This window comes from Plecotus auritus (assembly GCF_963455305.1).
Source record: "Plecotus auritus genome assembly, chromosome: 8".
NCBI lineage: Eukaryota > Metazoa > Chordata > Mammalia > Chiroptera > Vespertilionidae > Plecotus > Plecotus auritus.
The window spans coordinates 30849599-30864960 of record NC_137782.1 but is presented as its reverse complement, the minus strand read 5'-3'; the positions used below and the strand labels follow the sequence as shown (position 1 = coordinate 30864960).

General features: G+C 51.0%; 2 protein-coding genes across 6 annotated transcripts in view; both read right to left on the bottom strand.

The window, feature by feature from the left end:
• Positions 1 to 4373, bottom strand: part of ZXDC (ZXD family zinc finger C) — a 42163-nt gene extending 37790 nt beyond the window's left edge. For 2 of the 3 annotated variants that reach the window (XM_080683539.1, XM_080683538.1), the window contains exons 1-3: positions 3357 to 4373; positions 539 to 691; positions 363 to 441 (exon numbers count right to left, since the gene is read on the bottom strand). In XM_080683539.1, coding sequence (XP_080539665.1) covers positions 363 to 441; positions 539 to 691; positions 3357 to 4323 — 1199 coding nt within the window. In that variant the 5' untranslated portion in view covers positions 4324 to 4373. The remainder of the gene's footprint in view (positions 1 to 362; positions 442 to 538; positions 692 to 3356) is intronic. The other variant, XM_080683540.1, reaches the window with a different exon arrangement.
• A 1532-nt stretch (positions 4374 to 5905) lies between these two features.
• UROC1 (urocanate hydratase 1) overlaps positions 5906 to 15362 on the bottom strand; it is a 35333-nt gene continuing 25876 nt past the window's right edge. For 2 of the 3 annotated variants that reach the window (XM_080685116.1, XM_080685115.1), the window contains exons 20-21: positions 9985 to 10084; positions 5906 to 8846 (exon numbers count right to left, since the gene is read on the bottom strand). In XM_080685116.1, the coding sequence (XP_080541242.1) occupies positions 8706 to 8846; positions 9985 to 10084 (241 nt within the window). In that variant the 3' untranslated portion in view covers positions 5906 to 8705. Of the gene's footprint in view, positions 8847 to 9984; positions 10085 to 12682; positions 14860 to 15362 lie in introns of those variants that run through there. The other variant, XM_080685117.1, reaches the window with a different exon arrangement.

The window sequence follows — 15362 nt, the reverse complement described above, 5'->3', positions numbered from 1 at the left end:
AAGTGCTGAGCAGCACCTTCTTATAGGCTAAGCCCTCCAAGGTCGTCATTATCACCATGGAAAGTTTCTATTGACAGGAGGAAAGTTTATTCCACACCATAATTTTCTTAAAAATATAGAATTGTACATAACAGGTACCAATTAAATTTAAAAACAAGTATACACAGAAAAAAAATTGACTTTGGGTAATCAGGATTCTCAGTGGTTTCCTTCTTAAAGCTTTCTGAATTTGCCAAATTAGCTACAGTGGGCTTTCCTTATAACTTAAAGAAATCTGAGATAGTTTATCCATAGGCTTCTGCTACTAAGAAACAATTCATTCATTTTCAAAACTTGTAATTCAACCAAAATGTATAGATTACCTTTTGTGCCTCAGGAGTTTAGACATGCTGGTAAAGGTCCAGCCACAACTGTCAGAGTCACAAATAAAAGGTCTTTCACCTTAGAAAAGAAAAAGTTACACCACGTAATTATAAATGCAAGCTACTACAAAGACAGATCTTGGATCCAAATGACATTGCATTCCCTAGCTCATTACCTGTATGACTTCTCAGGTGAATTTTCAGGCGACAGGCTTTGTCATACTGTTTGCTGCAACCAGGAAAGGAGCAGGAAAAGAGCTCCTGTTCTCTGAAGTGGGCTCGGTTATGGGAAAACAGAGCACTCACCGTGATGAAGGTCTTCTCACAGCCTGAACAAAGAAAACACAAACCTGCTCACTGGTGTGGCAAAAATCACAGAAGACAGCTACACTAGCCACCATCCAGGACACTGCTGGCACTGAAGCAGATGAGGGAAAAAATGATTCAGAAGCACCTCTGGAAAGTTATTACCATTGACATCTGGCTTTGTAGTAGCTAAAGTAAGGTTGGCTAGCAAACGAAAGCCACCTGTTTTTAAATGACTTAGAGATGAAGGATCTGATCAAGGGAAACGCCTCCAATCACAGCCATCTGCTCCATTCTGTGGCACAGGTCTTACATACATTTTGTGAATTCAAATGTCAATGCTGTCAGTGTGAAATCCAAGAAAATCCAATACGAGAAATTAGATACTAAGGAACAAGATTTTGTCTGTTAGGGTTGGGCTTGGAAGGGCCACAAACCATCGTAATATCTGAGACTTTTAAGCCCTTGGAGTGATGCTTTATCCTCTACACATATAAAAGTCCTCCCTGAGCCGAGACAGGTTTGGCTCAGTGGATGGAGCGTCGGCCTGCGAACTGAAGGTTCCCGGGTTCGATTCCGGTCAAGGGCATGTGCCCTGGTTGCGGGCACATCCCCAGTGGGAGGTGTGCAGGAGGCAGCTGATCGATGTTTCTCTCTCATCGATGTTTCTGGCTCTCTATCCCTCTCCCTTCCTCTCTGTAAAAAATCAATAAAATATATTTTAAAAATAAATAAATAAATAAAAGTCCTCCCTGATATCCTCTGCGACAGGCAGCCCCACCTGTCATGTGGCTTCTCTTTTTCCTTTTGCCCATTTCCTCAAGGCTCCCTACTTTGTCAAAGGAGATTACTGGGGTCATCTTCATTCACATGGTCTTTCCCATCATCTCCATCCTCAGCCCCCAGTTGAGCCACCAGCCAAAGGAGCCTGTCTGAGCAACTCCCAGACTTTCCACACCAATTGTTATCCTTTGACAAAAATATCCAGTGCTCAAATAGGGTGGAAAATATCAGGCTGCAAGGTGCTTATCAAGTGTCTTCATAGTAGCTCTTCTCAGAGCCTTTAACATGCTACCAGTGCCTGCAGATACACCCAGCAGATGCACACTGCACAGCACCACACAAAAGTTCTGGCCCAAAGAACCCTGTCCCTGGCAACACTGAACTGGAAAATCGACCTCTCTAAATGCCCTAAAATCATCCTCTTTGCCATAAATCTACCCCCCCCCCCCCCATTCCTTTCCCTGTTTTGGGCTTTGGTGAAGTCATACACTTGGTCAGATAAATCCAAGCATGCTAAATCTCTACCTACATAAAACAAACCCACATCTACAAACCAGCCCTTTATCCTGTCTCTGCATCTGGAGCCCCCTCACCATTCCCACTGCCACTGCCTCTGCCTAGGTCAGCCCTAAGGAAACTCAATCTGGAACATTTCTCGGAACTTCACTGATTCCTCTCCTGCTTCTATCCCATCTCAAACATTGACACCCCACAGATCTAGCTCAAAACTTCAGGAAGATCTCAGGCCCTAAAGCAGGCTAGATCCCTGATTTTCCTAGTATTATACCCAGAATCATGCTCTCTGTGCAGTCTTTAAGCCACAGTCAGATTCCCAGAGTATATGACAGAAAAAGGTTTCCAATCAGTGGCCTGAAGCTATGTCCTCCACGAAGAGGCCACATGAGACAATCTACAGCACATGGGAAGGAAACTCTAGAACATGTTGGCATTTTGCATTTCACTCTTTCAAGTTCTCTACACTTGAGTATATTTTATATTTTACATTAGGAGAGCATCAAATGTATATAACATGTCAACACACACACGTGGGACTCACGCTAGGTGCGTGCTTGCCTTTTGGTTTTAAAGAGTTGGTGGTGTAAGGACCTTCACCATCTGCTTGGCCCTCCCACCCTCCCCACAGCCCACAAGCCCTGCCTTGGCGATGCAGTTTTTCCCACCAGCAACGCCTCCTACCCTATTCCCCAAGCCAACTCCTTGCCAGGAAGGAATCTTCTCTTCCCTGGGGCACTCTCTTTATCAGAGCACCTAGACCCGCCTATCCCGGGAAAGAATTCACGGTATGGAAGCCTTATCTCCCCATCGCTGCAGGCTATCACGGTGGACAAAGAACCATCACTGGATTTCTTTTCCACATTGCTCGGCCTCAGTCACTTCATCGGTCACATGAGGACAATTTTAAGAACTTGACAAAACTGTGAAGTCCAAAGAATAGTATAAAAGGCACAGAACGTGTGCTACACCATCTTAAGGCCTTACATCTGGACGCCCCACCAGAATCTGAGGAGTGAATGTTTCTAAAAGAGATGGAGGAAAACAAAGACCTGTCTCATAACAAAACTCTGGGAAGATGCGTTATTTCTTTCACTAACCAGAAGCACCTTCAGAGGGATCTGTTGCCACCACCATGGGGAAGGACAACTGTGATTATTTGTGCTAGCTCGCGGTCGTAATCCCCACGGCAAGACAGGGTTCAGGTGCCCTGGGAAGAACTAGGACACAAACCCCAAACACAGGAGCGCTTCCGTCCCCGCCCCTCGTACTTGGCCCACCGAGTTTAAACCCTGCCCAGCCCTGCCACCACACCCACTCTGAGCAACTGGATGTGGCCCTGGGCCCCGGGCACCCTCAAACCCCCGCAGCCGCCCGCAGGCCCTGGGTTACCGGGAAAGTCACACTTGTAGGGTCGCTCGGGCTCGAAGTGGCTGCGCTGGTGAGAGCTGAGCTTGGCCTGCGTGGGGAAGCGCTCCGTGCACACCTCGCACTTGAACAAGTTCTCCTGCTCGTGGCCCTTCATGTGCGCCTTGAGGTTGTACACTGTGGTGAACTTCTTGCCGCAGCCGCCCACCGGGCAGCCGAAGGGCCGCAGCTTGTCGTGCGACTGCAGGTGCCGCTTGAGCTTGTAGGAGGTGGTGAAGGCCCAGCCGCAGCCGTCCAGGGGGCACTTGAAGGGCCGCCGGCCCTGGCTGCTGCCGTGCGTCAGCAGGTGCACCTTCAGCTGGTGCTTCTTGGCGAAGGAGAGCGAGCACTGCGGCTCGGGGCAGCGGTAGCCGAGCGCGCCTGGACCCAGGGGCCCGCGGCGGCCCTCGGCCGGGCTCGCGGCCTCCTCCCGCGGCTGCGCGGGCGGGCCCGGGGGCGTCAGACCCTGAGGCGGTGGGCCGGGGGGCGGCGGCTGTGAGGCCAGAGTGAGGACGCCGCGGTCCAGGCGCACCATTAAGTCCTGGCCGCCGACGGCGACGGTGTCCCCGAGGGCCGCGCCAGGGCCGGGGGCGGCGCCGCTGGAGCCCTGCTGGGGCCGGCCGGCAGGACTCGCGTCAGCGCTGGGCTCAGCCTCCCGCCGCCCGGAGGCCTCGGTCGCGGCGCCGCGCGGCACTTCCAGAAGCACCACGAAGGAGCCGTCGTCGTCCTCGAGGGGCGGCGGGCTCGGCCCGGGACCCGCCGCCGCCGCCGCCCTGGCCTCCCCTCGCCGCGGCCCCGACCCGCCATCTTCGGAGCCCCGCAGCAGCAGCAGGCGGCGGCGCGCGGGGCCCGGGCTGGGGGGCGGGCCTGGGCCTCGGCGGAGTCGGCCGGGGCCGCCGCCATGTTGGGCCCCGCGCGGGGTCGGAGCGGCGAGCAGCGCCGGGAGATCCATCTTGGACCCTGCAGGGGCGTCGCAGCCGCCGCTTGGAGGAAGCGCGGTCCGCCCCGCCCAGGCGTGCGCGACGCCGTGCGGCTGCTTCGGAGAGTCGGCGCCAAAGCCCGGCGCGGAGCAGGCCCGAGCGCGCGTGCGCGTGAGCCGCGGGGCGGGGCGTGCGGTCCACTGGCGCGTGACGTCAGGGACACCCCTTCCCCGGCCCCCAGGGAGCTGGGCTGGCCCTCTACCTCCGAGCTGTGGTTTGAGTGCTTGCGGGGAACGAGGCTAGCCTGACTTACAGCAATCCCCTTTCGTCTGGGGAATGGGTTAATAATTGGGGATCAAGATGGACACCCGGTCGTGTGCCCTCACCGGGAATTGAACCGTGACCTCCTGGTTCATGGGTCCACGCTCAGCCCACTGAGCCACACTGGCCCGGCTCGCCCCCTTTTTCTTGCCTCATTGATTAAGCTGTGACATCTCATCTCATCTTCCTCGCTTTGGAACTAGGATTTATACAATCAGCTTCCCTGGTTCTGAGACCTTCAGACTCAGACTGAATCACATCAATGGCTTTCCTGGGTTTCCAACTTGCAAATGGGACTGCCATGTTATATTTATCATTTATATCTATATATAGATAGATATATCTCCTATTGGTTCTGTTTCTCTGGAGAACCTAACACAAACATAGATTCAAGTCCCAACAGAAACCATGCAGGTGACACCTATGTGTAAGAAATCAGCTGCTATGCCCAAGAACAGACAAGCACACTCGGCCTTGCTATTAGAGTACGGTAGGAAATAGTAGGGACTGTAGCAAATTGGAAAAAACAGGCCCAGCCCCCAGGGTCCTCCAGCTGATTGCTGTCACTTAGGCAGTAAGGGTACAGTGTCACCTGATCTATTAATTTTGTTCAAGTAAATGCAAAGTCTGAAGTTTTAAGTGAAATCTCCCAATTTGTAACAATTGGTGATAATGTAATATATATTTTTCTTTTTTTTTTTTTTTTTAAGGGCAGGCCAAACAAAATGCAACTGCAAGTCAAGTCCAGTCCCCAGCCCCCAGCATAGGAATCTATTCTGGAAGGCCAAGGGCAAGAGAGCATACCTCTCTGCCAAGACCTCCTCAACTGGCCTGGGCTGGCCAGCAAGTAAAGCATCTGCTTCCCAGGAGCTCCAGGTTCACAGGAAGCAGAGACTGCCCAGGGAGAGAATGTCCAAGGCAACTAAAGCCTACACCCATTATAGCCAATTGGTTTCTATTTTAATTGTTTTGTTGTTTCTGTTAATCCACACCTGAGGATTTTTTTGTTGTTGATAAAATGGAGTCTTTTAGAGAGAGTGGAAGGCAGGGAGGGAGGGGGAGAGAGAAAAACATCTATGTGAGAGAGACACATCAATTGGTTGCCCAGGGCACACACCTGGATCAAACCTGCAACCCAGGTTCCTACCCTTGACTAGGAATCAAACCCACAACCCTTTGGTTTCCAAGCCAACGCTCCAACCACTGAGCAACCTGCCAAGGCATGATAAAAACATTTATAAGTGGACTACACATTTCTGCTATTAAAGAAAAACCTTCACTGCTGAAAGCTTTTGTGGAAGAAAGGGTTTATTGAGCCATTTGCTAGCCAGAAAAAGGACTACCACGTCCTGGGTATGCAATTTAAACCACCAGCAGCAGGGCTAGATGGGGAAGACGAACATATCTACTCTCCTGTAGCTGACCGGGCTCTTTTACAGAAGTAAGTTGTTTTGAAAGGATTTACATTGGCTATAGACAAGGGTTGGGGGAACAGGAAAAGGTGAAGCAGGGACAGTTCTAGGAGAGGTGCACAGTTCATAAGGAAAAAAGATTTACTGCTTTTGATTGATTGTGGGCAACAGTCCAGAAAGTTCCTGCATAAGCAGGATGCAGTGGCATCTGATGGTCAGCTGTTTCTTTTTAGACAGCCACCTGGAAGTTGATTCAAAGCTCCAGCAGCATTCAGCGATACAAGCAGTCTTTTGTTAGTTGGCCCACAGCTATTAACTGGTTAATTACCCTTGTCTCTATACCAACTATAATTTAATTTAGGGCTCAGAGTTCTTTTTCTTGTCACTACTTTCTTAAAAATAAGACAGAACTGGACACATTGGGCATCCATGCTGTTCTATCCACTCCATGGTTACTGAGGCTGTGGTCAGTTGCCCTAAACCCCCACTGAGCCCCATGGTGGCCAAATTCTGGATGTCAGTAGTCACTTCTCCCTGCTGGCAGCTGGCAGCAGGCTGATGTGCTTGTGCCCAGCAAAGTAGCCTGCTCCCTGGCATGGCTTGGTATGGAGCCAAAAGGGGTTCTGAGGCCTTTGCATGTGGCAGAAGCCATCTTTGAACTTGGCCCAAAGCTGGCCATCAAGCCCTACCTGTCCTTAATAAGAGAAGGTGCTGGGTGGGAAAAGGGGGGCCTAGTCTTAAAATCGAACATATCTTCTTCGTGTTTCCCTAGGGACAGGGAATGCTCAGGCAGCTGTATGAGCCAGGGTGCTTTCCGAGGAGACTTGTTGACAGACGTTGTGCTGGTTTAGATGCTGTGCTTGCTGTGTGGAACCAAAGCCCTGCTGGGATGCCTTTAACAGCTGAGGACCAAGGAGTCTGGAGAGGGGCAGGCCCACGCTGGGATGGCAGCTCCATGTGCTGCCAAGAGCACAGGTTCCTGACCTTCCCCCGTGCACCCTACCTATGCCTCTGTGGACCTCATGGTCACAGAATGGTGGCTGCACGTCAGCATCACACCTGAAGTTCTAGCAGGAAGAAGGGGCAAAGGCAAAAAGCAATCCAACCGCATCGCTACATTTTTATTAGGAAAAAACAGCTTTCCCAGAAGTCCTACCTGGCATACTTCTACCTCATTTCATGGGCCAGAACTAGGCCAGAGGTCACTCACTCCTAGTTGCAAGAAAGACTGGAAAATCAACTATTTTTACTGGGTCTGTTGCTGCCCAGACAAAATTGGGGTTCTGTAAGACTGAAAACTCAGAATCCAGCCAGACTGGCTCCCTCTTTGCAGACATGGAAGGGGAGGGGTGAAAAGTTTTCTGTGGCTCTTTGGAAACCCATCCCCCAATCTCTTTCTTAATTCTTTGTTTAGGATGAGCCATTTTTAAGTCTGTAATGGGCCCAACAGGGGGCTAAGCTAAGGCCAGAAACTAATGAGAATAAGGTACGTGGTCAAAGCTGTTCTGCTTAGCATGGCAAGGTCACAGGGGTCTCCTAGTGTAGAGAACCTGCAAGCCTGGTGCCACCAAGGGGGCCTGCATGACTACCTGCATGGCCCTGGGTGTTTACAGGAAAGGGAGCAAGTCCTGATTATCAGTGTGCAGGGCAGGAAGGATGAAAGAAGAGGAGCAGGGAACTCATCTCTCCACTTTGCTTCTTTTTGTAATTGGGGGAAGAATAAAGCAGAACCACCACCCCTTTAAAGAAAAAAAAAAAGCACCTTCTTCAAAATGAAGGCCTGAAGAAGCATGGTCACATGATCCCCTCTGCCTGGGTCATTTTCATTGAGGCTGGGCTCTGGGGTCTGGCAGGGGCGGGTGAAGCCAGCCTCAGGTCCCACACTGCTCCTACAGGACATCTGGGCCCAAACGGGCCTCCTGAGCAGACTTTGGTCATAAGTAATCAGCCATGGGTAGTACCCCTGCTCTCTCCTTTTTTCCCCAACAAAGCATCACTAACCTTTAGGGCAGAGCTCTGCCAGCCCTCATCCCACCACCCTGCATCGACCCCACCCACACCACGGTCCACAGCTCTCTAGACAATCCTTTATTTTCCTACCTTCCTCCCTGGACACCTCCAAGCCCAGGGCCTGGTGAATGTTCCTTTGTGCCCAAAGCTGGGGCATGGAGGTACAGAAAGTACCTGCATAGACAAATGAACAGGCTAGCAGATGGAAAGAGAGCTGCATGGATGGCTGGAAGGTGGGCAAGAGACGGTGGTTGATTAAAAACCTGCCCATAGGAAAGCCTGCCCCTTGGTAGGAAAAGGAATGACAAGAGGCTTAGAAGGGACTTAGTTGATGCCCAGCTCAGCCAGTATTCACAACACGCCTACCTCCAAAGCTCCTGGAGTCTACTTGAGGATTTAGCCCCAAACAAGACTTTCATTGCCCTCCCAGGTTCTCAGGGGAGCGACATGGTCATGGAGAAATGGCTCCACCTCTGTGGGCCTCAGCTGGCTCATCTGTGGAATTGGGACAGCAATAGCCCACCCTCTAGGGTGCTGTGAGGCCAAATAAGGGCATGGGTGTGGACCTGCTGACCCAGGAGAGGGAGGTGTGCAACGAAAGACGTGATGTGGCTGTGAGGATGAGGACAGGGACCAACGGGGACGAGGGGACCATGGCAGGCTCTCCGTGCTCATTTCCGCAAGGCCTGCTGGAGCATGTGCTCGTCTGCCACCTGGTGTGGCAATGTCACCACCAAGCCCTTGTTCTCCCGCATCGTCTCGCAGATGATCTCATAGGCCTTCTGGTTCCCGGACCAACAGCGGCGGGCCACCTGTCAAGGGGTGCGGAGGGCTGTGCTGTAGCTGGTGCCACCATCACCGGGTTCCCAACAAGGCATTCTGGATACACTGGGGCTGGGCTCAAACCCCCTGGAGGACGCTCATACTATCTGTGGGGTCAGTCTGTCCTGGCCCCACCCGAGGCTCAGACCTCCTCCTCTCTTGGCCGGATTACTACTTACCTGCCTCTCTGAGCTGAAACCAGCTAGCCTTCTGCCCAGCCTCCCCACTCCATGCAGGGGCACAGGCCAAGCACCCAGGAGTCATCCTCAGCACCCTTCCTCTCCGGCCTCATAGATGGACACCCACCTTGGATCAGCCTTAAAATCTCTCTCCATCTACTTCCTCCTCCCATCTCCATCATCAGGGCTCCCTGGATGACTGTCATGGCACCTCCCCCAACCCCCCTCGCCTCCCTGCAGCCATTCTTACCAAGCCCGCCCACTGGTCCTCCCCACCTCCCCCACCCATCCTCTCACTGTTTCACTGCCTTCAGGATGAAGACTCTCCTCTGCTGGGGGCTCCCAGGGAGTTGGGCCTCCAAGCACCCCTTCACCTCCACTCTCACATTTGCTTTCCGGGCCACCCAATGTCAAACTCTCTGGGCTCTTGTGCTCCCTATTTCACTAAGGACCGCACATACCCTTCCTCATTACCACCTGACTTCCCGTTTGTTCCCATCACACACACACACACACACACACACACATACACATGCCTGTCCTGGATCACAGCAAAGCTGATCATAGCCGCAGAGCCAGAGGCTGTTCTAGTGAAGGTCCTGCACTCTCTGACTCGCCTCAGAGATGGTGGAAAGATGAGGCTTTAAAAGGAGGCCTCTCCTACCCGCAGGGGGGAGTGGGCGCTCTCACTGGGCAGGCAGGGTCAGATGCCAGGGGCCCCCAGTGTGGACAGAGGCTGGACTGGAGGGTAAGGCCAGAGGCCAGGAGATGCAAAGAAGCCTCTGGAAACAGCCCAGGAGAGCTGTGGTAGCTGATGAGGAGAGACACGAAGGACCAGGAATGGCCATTTTTGGGGTAAAAGGGACAGAACTCAGTCTCAGGTCTGCAGTTGGAAGGGGCAAAACCACCAATGGAGAGAGAAGGCAGAGGAGAGACCAGGGTGACTTACTCCATTGGAGACATCCCAACCGAGCATCATCTTGGCCCTCTGCTCAGCCTCCTGGGTCCCATCTAGCACGAGGCCAAACCCACCATTCATCACCTCACCCCTGGCAAGAGACAAAAGAGTTTCCGGGTCACCTCTGGGTCCTGACCCTCACAGAGCAGGCAGAAATGCATGTGAGTTTTGGGATGTTCTGGAAGCCCTGTTTGAGGATGTCTTGTGGTCAGCCCCTGGGGCCAAAGCCTGTGCCCGCTTGACAGCCTACAGATGCAGGAGCCTCACAGTGCTGTGCTGTTCACTCATGCCTCCCTGCTTTACCCCATGGACCCTGAGCCCACCTTCAGGACCCACTTGTGTGCCACATTGTGCTTGAAGCCTGACCTCCCAAGTGTGACATGACCCCCTTCTCCTGTGGCTCTCAGAGTGCTTCCTGTAAAGGAATGCTTCCTCGGGGGTCTCTTGCATTGCTCAATTCAATTGTCATCCTTCCTGATTTTCTGTTTATGCTCCTTGTCTTTCTTATCTCTTCTTTCTACTTGCTTTAGGTGTATTTTGGGGTCCTGATTACTTGATTTGAAAGCTGAGTTCCTTTATTTTTAGCATTTCTTGTTTCCTAATTAACACATTTCTCTGAATTCTGTTCCGGCCACCTTCTCTCACAGGTGTGATATGTTCTTGTGTTCATTTGTTTCTTAATAGATGTCACTGGAATCTACTTGAGTATGTCAGTGTCTTCCATTGTCCGCACATTTGCCCTGTGGTTCTTCTCCATCAGCCATGAGGACCCTCTCCTTCCTGGCACCTCTGTACTTCCGTCCTCACCCTCGATGTCATTAGCAACGGCTGCTGGGCCCAGCCGAAGTTCCTGCTCAGCTCGAATCCCTATACTTCACGTGTCCCCTCCAGTTACTCACTGGAAATGCCCTGGATCATGTCGGTACCTTCCAGGGCTCTTCTGCCAAACACGGACACCTGAGACCACAATGCATGGCCTTTCAGTACCCAGTGCCAATGAGTTTGCTGTTTCTCCTTCCCACACCCGGAAGGTGCCTCTAGTTTCTCTAGTCTCAGATCCTTCAGGACTGTCAGGCCTTATCTGCTTCTCTGCCCGGTCGGGACCCTACTGATAATTTCAATCAGTTCCCACCAAGAAGGGGAGGAGCCCTCTGCCCCAGGAGCCACCAGTGCCACTCTGGGCACAAAAGCTGCTCCTGGCTGGCCCTCAGCCTAGTGTTGATGTCAGCTTGTACCTGGCCAGCCCCGTGCACGTCTTGCAGCTGGGAGCCTGTTCACAGGCATGGGGCTGGCCAGGTATGGGCTGGCTGATGCTGGTTATCAGAGAAGAAAGCAGACGGCAGCAAAAGTCACTAAGTGAGGACTCCCGTGTGCCCTTCAACCAAAGAGGTCATTTTGAGATTAGAACTATGTCTTTCATTTTTGGGTCCATAAGCCCAGATGGTGAGAGACCAAAATTGCTCAGCTCTAGGTGTCCTCTGCAAACCTCACCCATGAAGAAGCCCTGAGCACACTGAGCCCAGGAAAATGGGGTGCTAAAGGCAGCATTGCTGTCAGTGCAGCATTTGGGGACAACTAGCCCTTTGAGAAAAACATAAAAGTAGAACCTAACATCACACATAAAGAAAAACAAAATATTTAAAATTACAAGATGAATAAATAAAATTTAGGACAATGTTTTGTTTTTAAGTCAGGAGAGGGATTGGTGTTTTAAAGGAACATTTAAAAAAACAGAGCCAGAATAGAAAAGCCCCGGTGAGGAGCGTGGATCCGCCCGGGTACCCATGCCAAAAAGCCCAGCTGTGGGGAGGGTGGTTCATTCTCAAACCCCAGCAATAACTCCTTAGGTCCTGCTTGGGGCAGGGACTGAGCAAGAGACAGGGGCCTGCTCGTTTCTGCCCGAAGTGGCTCCTCCAACAGCGATCAGGGCTCTAGAGCTCCCTGCTAGCAGCAAGACTGTCAGGTCTGCAGGGAACTGAGGGCTCCCTGACCAGTCACTCTGCCTCATATTCACCTTCCCCAACTCGTCCCTTCCCAGGTGGGCTTCCCTAATAACTCTTCTGTACACTCCCAACCCGACCTCGCCCCCGCCTCCTGGAGAACCCAACCAGCACAGATGCTTTAAACAAAGTTCAAAGACTGTTGACACAAACCCACCACATCCATCTTACATCTAGATTAGATGAAGAATGCCTGCAAATCAATAAGAAAAAGCACACAACTCAAAAGCAAAAACCTCAGCACGAGCAATTCAATTCAAAACAAGAATTTGTTACTTCTTGCCTACCAGGCTGGTAAACCCCAGTTAACATCCAGTGAGTGATCACATTTAGTGTTGAGGAGGTTAAGCAAACAAGAATTTTTATATCAGGAAATTTGTTGGCCACTATCATTTAAGTTTAAAATGCCCACCTTTTTTGAACCTAAGATTACAACTAGCATCTCGTGACAGCTGTTAACATTTATAGGAGGCATGCCACGTGTCAGACCCTGTTCTGGCACCTTTACAAGCGATTGGTGGTGGATTGGCACAAGCATTTGGGCTAGGCCTCCTGCCAACCCAGCTCAACCCAACTCAAAGATGTTTATCTCTGCTGGGTAGTTTATGTCTTCGATGGGTCTGTTGTAGCAATTAGATGATCTTGCACACGTTTCTTTTTTTTTTTTCTTCATATGTTTTTATTGATTTCAGAGAGGAATGGAAGGGAGAAAGAGATAGAAACATCAATGATGAGAGAGAACCATTGATTGGCTGCCTCCTGCATGCCCCCTTCTGGGGATCAAACCTGCAACTGGGGCATGTGCGCTTGTCTGGAATTGAACTCTGGGACCCTTCAGTCCACAGGCCCATGCTCTATCCACTAAGCCAAACTGGCTAGGGCTAGCACACATTTCTTAGAAGACCTTGTGCATGTTATGCACTATATAAGCCTTAGCTATTATTAACTCATTTAATCTTCACCAGTAGATGCAAAGCAGTTGCTATTATTATGGCCATTTTGTCGATGAGAAACAAAGCTCAACAGCTTAACTTGTGCAATCAAATCGACTTCAGAATCCATGATGTTAATTAAGCAACAACATTGTACATACAAAGATGCTCCCTGCTGCACTGGGGATAGGCGGGGCGAAGGAGGTCTCTATGCACAGATGGCGGGAGCCCTCGATGACCTGGGCTACTCAGAGTGGTCCGTGGGCAGCAGAAGCAGCATCACCAGAGCTGGTTAGAAACGCTGAATCTCAGCCCCTCCAGACCTGCCTAGTCAGAATCTCCATTTTAACAAGCTCCCCAGGGAATCCTGTGCACGTTCAAGTTTGAGTTGCCCATTAAGAGGAAAAAAATGTATCCGGGGTCCTCAAACTTCGGCCCGTGGGCCACATGCGGCCCGCCGAGGACATTTATCCGGCCCGCCGGGTGCCGCTGCCTGTCCTGCTTAGCAGCCGACTCGTCCCGGGCCCGCAGTGCGCATAGGAATTTGTTCATAGTTTTTTTGTTTTTTTTTAAACTATAGTCCGGCCCTCCAGGGGTCTGAGGGACAGTGAACTGGACCCCTGTTTAAAAAGTTTGAGGATCCCTGAAAGATGGTTGATTAAATACATCAATTTATTCCTCAAAGTCATGGGCCCCGGGACTGGTTCTGCGTGTAAGGACAGAGGCACATCAGAAGGTGAGAGAGCGAACATGAAACACAAAGATGGAGGACAAGTCTCAACACCCAACAGTGAGGCCCTGTCCCTCCCACCCAGTTCCCAGAACTGACCTACCCTTCCCTACAAGGGCTTCCCTACAAGCCCTCTCTAAACAAGCAGAAAGTCCAGCCAGCATGGCTCAGTGGTTGAGCATCAACCTATGAACCAGGAGGTCATGGTTCGATTCCTGGTCAGGTTATATGTCCAGTTTGTAGGCTCAATCCCCACTAGAGACATGCAGGAGGCAGACAATCAATGATTCTCTCTGATCATTGATGTTTCTATCTCTCTCTCCTTCTCCCTTCCTCTCTGAAATCAATAAAAACATACTTAAAAATAAAAATAAAATAAATGAACAGACAGATATCAAGGACAGCTGGACAGACACCACAAGGACAGACACCAAGTGAACAATCAGAAGGAGGGTCTCTGAGGAGACAGGCAACAGAGAAAGCAGAAAATGACACACAGCTGACATTGCTCATTAGGAAACATAAAATGCAAAAACAAAACTAAAAGCAAATCCAGTAATAAACAGCAGGGTAAGTTTATAACCTAGAAACATGGGTTTCCATACAACAACACCACAAAACGAAGCTGGAGTTGGATGTGGTTTCCTCTTGGAATAGGAATGGTCATAGGCCAGATTTTCTTTCCTGCTGATATTTGCAGCAAGCTTCACAGGAGTATCTGATGGGTTAAATTACGTACTTACGTGTGAATGAGTCTAATGAATTCCACCATGAATTTGAGGTGTTCCCAAAGAGCCCTCAAGAACAGCCAGAATACAGAGCTGGGGGGCAGCCCGGTGGGTGGGAGCCACTTGGGAATTTACATTCCCTGTCCTGAGAGCCCTAGTGCAGCGGGTTAGAGCAAGCAGTGTCCTGCCTGAATTCTGGCCCTGCTGTCTCCTGTTCAGAGGCCCTCGTGTTGTTGACCCTCAGTGGCTTTGCTCTGTCCCTTCTTGCCCTCTGTTGTCCCATTGGCAACGACGAGTGGATCTTGGAGGCAACAGATCTGGGTCCAGATTCCGGCTCTCCTACCAGCTCTGTGGCCTTGGGCAAGTTACTCCCCCTTCAAATTCGCTCTTCGCCTCCAGAACCCTCTCAGTAAATCCAGCGACAAATGGCCAGGTATCCGTTACCAGGCACTCTTCTCGTCCCTGTTTTCTCCAGCCTTTGTATCAAAAAGGACATGCATTCCGGTTACATTTTCCATTAACTAGAGCCGCCTGACTGAGCTGCAGCTGGAAATTTCAGCCAAGCCGGCCCATCAGAATGCCCTGGGAAGCTCAAGTGCTGAAATACTTGGCTCTGGAGGACAAGGCCAAGCTTGATCCAGCCAGAACGGGCTCAGAGGTCAGTTCAGAGGTGGCCAGGCCCAGGAAGCTGCCCTCTCTGGAGCCACAGCACCCCCTGCTGCCCTTGTCCTGGGAGTGTCCCCCAGGTGACCCCATAGAGACAGACCCTGTGCAGGTGCAGCTTAGCCTCTGGTGCCTCCGTTTCCTCATCTGTAAAATGTGTTTTCCTTCTAAGATTAGGTGAAAGAATGGATTCAAAGAGTCTACAAAATGCTTGCCATGGGGCCCATGTGCAATAGTGTTAGTTATTCATTATTCTTAGCAGCAGATGTGATACTATGACTTAGAATAAGAAATATATAGGGTGTCCCAAAAAAAT